The 6000-nt window shown below is 41.4% G+C and overlaps 1 protein-coding gene across 11 annotated transcripts in view; it reads right to left on the bottom strand.

Moving 5' to 3' along the window:
• Positions 1-407: 407 nt before the first annotated feature.
• Positions 408-6000, bottom strand: part of TMEM266 (transmembrane protein 266) — a 124599-nt gene continuing 119006 nt past the window's right edge. For all 11 annotated transcript variants that reach the window (XM_053271944.1, XM_053271952.1, XM_053271949.1 and 8 more), the window contains 2 exons: positions 4188-4250; positions 408-1673 (listed from right to left, as the gene is read on the bottom strand). In XM_053271944.1, coding sequence (XP_053127919.1) covers positions 1060-1673; positions 4188-4250 — 677 coding nt within the window. In that variant the 3' untranslated portion in view covers positions 408-1059. The remainder of the gene's footprint in view (positions 1674-4187; positions 4251-6000) is intronic.

Genomic DNA, 6000 nt, shown 5'->3' with positions numbered 1-6000 from the left:
TCTGAACAAGTCTATATGGACTCATAAACATGGACACATTTTCTCCTCCACTAGGCTATCTATCATTGTTCAATGATATGGGTAGAAAAATATATACACAAAAGACCTAAAAATAAATTTAAAAATCCCAAACCTGGCTTGTCAAACATGGTCTAGGAACAAAGAAAGATATGTTGTACACTTCATGCAGAGGGATGATGTAAAAACAAACCAACCCACTTACGCCAGAGGAAGATTCACCACAGAAATGATGAAAAAAATTAACAATCAAATTGCACATAATTGTCAAAATATTTTTTCTTTTAAAGCAAACCTGGGTGAGGGCGGGGGGGGGGGGGAACCAAACAATTTAATGCATTTCAGATTTTCTTTTTTTCTTTTTAAATTAAAACCACATTTGTAAAATGTCCATTTGCACTCTGTTGTCTTAGAGGCGACAACTTTTATTTTTGTCAAAATATTTTTTTTCCAAAGTTCATGCTAAAAATAAAAAGAGATAACACTTTTTATTTCTTTGATCTGCATCATTCAAAGTGCTCCTTGAAAAATGTTTTGTTTTGTTTTTCTCCCCAGGAAGAACAAAAATAATTGCCATATTTATACAAAGGGGTTCACAGCTGTCATGTACAAAGAAAAACTGTAAGAAATCGTAGAAGGAGAGAAGTTTACATCTGCTTGAACCATACCCTGCTGAAACCTGACCTGATAGAAGATTGTTCATGAGTTCCGTAAAAATTTTAGGATTTTCTGTATGCCTTTTTTCTTTTTTTAAAAAAACACACACATTAAGAATCTATACATCTTTGAGGTCATTGTTTTAACAGAGTGGTCCCCCCCTTCATTTGGGGGGTGGTGAAGCCTGAGGACTTCTGATGATAGAAATGTCAAGTTTTCGTGCTGGCTCTCACAACTCATGCATTTTTTAAAAAATGAATATTCAACTCATTCCAATTCACGCAAAATACCCACCCAGGGATGGTTCTCAGGGCCCCATTAAAGCTTTAGAATGTTTCCCTTGTGAAGTATTTCCTTGAGTTTACCCCCATGGCAGCAAATAGACTATGAATCTGGGACCTTGTTTAACTTTTGCTCTTTGGATTCCAAAGACTTGTACTTGTCAATCACTGGTGCATTTTGCTGGAAGTGGATCACTGGCTTTATCTGAAACACACCAAAGCTTTCTTGATTCTTTTTGTTGTAAATATTCACTCGGTGCTCTAGTTCAGGGCTGGCGTTGGTGGACCCTGCTGGACTTGGCAGTTTAAGATTGACGGGATCCAGTCCTTTTTGCGTCAAACAAGAATCATCTGACAAAGATGACAGGAGCTCTTGAACCACAGCGTTGTTGACCCTGTGGGCAGAAGAATCTACCTGATCGCATTTGGCTACATTGTGGGCCCTCTCCAAGGGGCAATACTCAGAGGACTCCTCCCGGGTCGTACTGCAGTCTGTGGAAGAGCCAAATGTCTGGCTGCTGTCACTCTGGGCTCTGGTGACGGAGCTGTCTGTAGATCTGGAGGCACTGCCGGATGCGACACTGGTGGACGTCCCGCTGCTTCCCATGATCTTCATCGGCACCTCCACCGTGAAGAGGTCCGAGGAGATGTTGGGCTGGTGCACATCAATGGCTGCTGTTGTGATGACGCAAATGGCAGCTTCAGGGACACCGCTGTCTGCAGGCAAACAAGAACAGTCACAACATTTTACAACATCCCTGTCCCTGAAGGCAAGGGAGGCACCACTTTAGCAATCAGGATAACCTTTCCTTGGCGACAGTCACATATCCAAGATTGACTCCTTTTAAGTTGTGGGTGTGAAAAAACTCACAACTTGCTGACAGAGGCTTGAATTTACGATTGCAAATGTACCAATGTGATCCTTCTTACTCCCTACAAGTTGCACACTTCTGTCTTAAATCCTTAAACATGGTTATAAGCCAGAAACTGCCAACTTCCACGCCTTTGCTTGGGCATCAATCTCATACAGCCCAGCGATGTTTACTCTTGGGCAAGTTTGTGGAGGGCTAGTTATTTGTTTAGATGGCTTTCCTAACACTTTTCGAGCCAGATCTCTCAAAGCAATGTATAAACATACAATAAAAACAGCACACAGGACAGCAGAAAAACTAAGAGGCAGACAAAACACTCAGTAAAAACTGGACTGAATGTCCTCAAAGGCCTCCTGGGTGAATAAAAAGGCTTTTACCTGGTGCTAGGCAACCCTTTCTTGCAAGAGCACTTCCGAGGGATCCTGGGAGCCACAACAAAAAGACCCTTTCCCTCACCTCACCTCAGACATCCAGGAAGTATCAAGAAGGTCCTGGAGGCAGATCCTAATAGCTGGGTACCTTCACAAGGTAGACCCTGAGGTGCCTGAGTCCCAAAGGCTTTAATGGTTAAGTATCTTGATCTGTGCCTGGGAACAAATTCTGCCAGTGCAATCTAAGTGAGACTGGTGAGATACAGCCCTTATGCCAGTCCCAATTAGTAAGCTGGCTGCCATATTTTGTATTAAATGTAATGTCTGAACCATCTTTTAAGAGTAGCTCCCTGTATTTGCAAATGGGATACCACCAGCACAGAAATGACTGTGATCAAGCTACAGAATGCTGCAGCCCGGTGGAGTAGTTTTGGGAGAGGAGGTGTCAAATAAGTAGTTGGTCCCAGCCAGGAAAATGTTCTGCTTCTTGCTCTGCTGCCGCCTGGTGAAAAACACGCGGTACTTTACTTTCTGATTCTACACTAGTGAGAGATACATGAAGGTGCATTTTAGAATATAAATCATATTTAGGATGTGCTTTTGGAAATGAAAAATACCACGGTCTTAGTGGAGTCCCAGCTGAAAATCAGGTCAAGCATGCCTTCCTATTTATTTATACTGTAAATGCATGCCTTCCTATTTATTAAGAAAAAAGAAAAGAGAAAGATGAGTGGGTACTCATGTATGAAACAAGGTATGCCAGTTTTGGAAAATGAAATGAAAAAAATAAATCCATTTGGAGTTTGACCCACTAACAGCTGCTCTAACCCTGGTCTTCCTTGGTGCTGAGTTATTTTATCCTTCACTCATTCAGCCTAACCCTTTTAAAAGGTCCTCAGCATGAGGCTCTTTTAAACTGACTTCTCATTGTTTCCCCGATGGAGAGGTCCCCCGCCCCTTCTGTTTCCATCAGAGATGCTGGATTCCTAAGATAAACTGTTGAGACCTCAATATGAAACCAAATATTAAGATAATTATGGCTGACTTTAGGGGGAAGTGTGCAGCAGAAATAAGCCCCTTGGCCAGCAACGGGTCCAAATCCATCTGGAAGTTTCCTTCTGCAAGCCCCATTGAAATGAATGGGTCCTATTCACTTCAACAGAGATTTCACTGAACCTCTTGGTGGATGGTTTGCCTGGGTGAGCTCCTATGAACATCCCCACTGTCCCACAAATATTTATCAGACATGAATGGTAAAACTATTGGTGGCAACCATGGTATTATAGGAACATAGGAAGCTGCCATATACTGAGTCATATCACTGGTCCATCCAGCCCAGTATTGTCTACCGAGACTGGCAGTGATTTCTCCAAGGTTGCAGGCAGGGCTCTCTCTCAGCCCTATCTTGGATATGCTGCCAGGGAGGGAACTTGGAACTTGCTCTTCCCAGAACAGCTCCATCCCCTAAGGAGAATATCTTACAGTGCTTACACATAAAGCCTCCCATTCATACACAACCAGGGCGGACCCTGCTTTGCTAAGGGGACAAGTCATGCTTGCTACCACAAGAACAGCTCTCTTCTCCAAGGAGAGAGGAGAGACCTACCACAAGACCAGCTCTCTATCGAAGAACATAAAAATCAAACTGAAGCTATTTTAAGTTGGGGGTTCTCAAACATGGGTCCCCAGATGTTGTTGGACATCATCCAGCTGGGGGTGATGGGAGTTGTAGTCCAAAAACATCTGGGGATCCAAGCTTGAGAACTCATGTCTTAAGTAATGAGACTTATTCTAAGCCAATTAAGAGACCAGCGGCACCCCTTCCTGGATAGGAATGACCCAGCCATAACTGTCTATGCCCTAGTAACCTTCCACCTTGATTACTGTGATGCATTCTATGTGGGACTGCTTTTCAAAAGTCTATGGAAACACCAACTTGTGCACAACATGGCAGCTTATTACACTGAAGTTTTAAAATTCAAACTTACCACTGCTAGGCTCATTGTAGTACTGACTGATGTAGTTGTTCATATCATCTTTGACCATGGCTTCTGTGGACATAAAATTGACCAAGATTTGTCAACAGCAAGATTCCAGCAACACACATTAATTGTTGCAGCATGTGGGACCTATAAGCAGGAAAGACTGAGACCTAATTCATGTGTGGAGCATTTTAAGATGACAAAAATCATGAGCTTGTCAGATGACAGTATTTTAAACTGTATTTACAACAAATAAAAAGAACCATCTATCAGAAAATCACAGCAGGCAAGCAGCAGTAAAGTTAAATAAAAGAAGATTAAAATCTTAAAAGCAGAGCAGAGTTCCATAAAAGCAGCAATAAAATCAATCATTAAAAGCCCTGGAGGAGAATAATACATTGTAACTGGTGTTTTGAAACACTCATTAGGGAAAACCGTGTTCACTACTTTCCATGAGTTGTTCTACAGTGATCATTTCTGTGTATGATTGTTGTGTGAGAAACACCTTTGACCATCATCTGCAGTACCTGAACAGGCTTGATGCTCAATACAGCCCTGAAGTTTCTTTATCAAACAACAAGCTTGTGATGGGAGACTTCTGAATTCACATTCTAACATTTCAGCTCAATAAAACACAGCACTTCATCAGGGACCAAAAACCAAATCACCCTACCCAATTACCAACATTACTGTCCAATCTGAACCCAAATGACAAAATTCCAGTGATCCGTCCTGATCCTTAAGATGTTTTGAAGAAAGATACCACTGAAATAAATGAAACGGGATAAAAGTTTGCTTAAGGATCAGGTTGAGGAATTGGGATTGGCATGTGAGATTTCATTATTCATTCATTCAAAATATTTCTATACTGCTCAAAATTTCTGTCTCTGGGAGGTTTACCATTAAAATCATCTAAAACATTAAATCAATTAAGAATTAAAATCATTTAAAAGATTAAAAATATTTTAACAGTAAAGCCAAGAATGCCACAAGTCCATCTACCATTCTAAAAATGTCACGATGCTGTCACTGGTTAGTAAGAGTGAGGGTTGTCTGCCCTCAGCTTGGCAGCAGTCAGGGGCAAACCTAGCAGTAGAGGCTGCAAGAACTGCAGGCATCTCTAAACAGGAACAAGACAACAGTCATCAATGGCAAAGGGCACTGCTTAGGACTGCTCATGGGGAGAGATCTTGTCAGTCATGACGGCCATAAGCTGGTGGGAAGCAACAGCAAGAGAGGACTCTGCCTATTAACTAAATATTTTAGTTTACAATGTTAAAGTTTTGGTTTTTAGAGGTTTTATTGTATTTTAAATTGTTTTAGTAATGTTGAAATGGTTTTTATATTGTGAACCACCCGGGGACTTTTTGTATAGGGTGGTATATAAATGCACTAACTAAATGTCCCACCTTCTTGTTGGCTGTGGGGAGAAACAGGATGTTGTGCTAGACAGATCTTTGATCTGATCCAGCAGGGTTCTTCTGATGTTCCTCACTGATTGATTGATTGATTGATTGATTGATTAAGTGCCCTCACGTCGGTCTTAGCGACCACATAGATAAGATTCTCTCCAGGATGATCTGTCTTCAACTTGGCTTTTAAGGTATCTCAGTGGTGCATTCATTGTTGTTGTAATCGAGTCCATCCACATTTCTGCTGGTTGTCCTCTTCATCTTTTTCCTTCAACTTTTCCCAGCATTATGGACTTCTCAAGGGAGCTGGGTTTTTGCATAATGTGTCCGAATTATGATAGTCTGAGCCTGGTTATTTGTGCCTCTAGTGAAAATTCTGGATTGATTTGTCCTATGATCCATTTTGT

This window comes from Hemicordylus capensis, chromosome 10 (genome assembly GCF_027244095.1).
Source record: "Hemicordylus capensis ecotype Gifberg chromosome 10, rHemCap1.1.pri, whole genome shotgun sequence".
Taxonomy (NCBI): Eukaryota; Metazoa; Chordata; class Lepidosauria; order Squamata; family Cordylidae; genus Hemicordylus; species Hemicordylus capensis.
The sequence above is the reverse complement of the archived record's forward strand: the minus strand, read 5'-3'. Positions and strand labels throughout refer to the sequence as shown.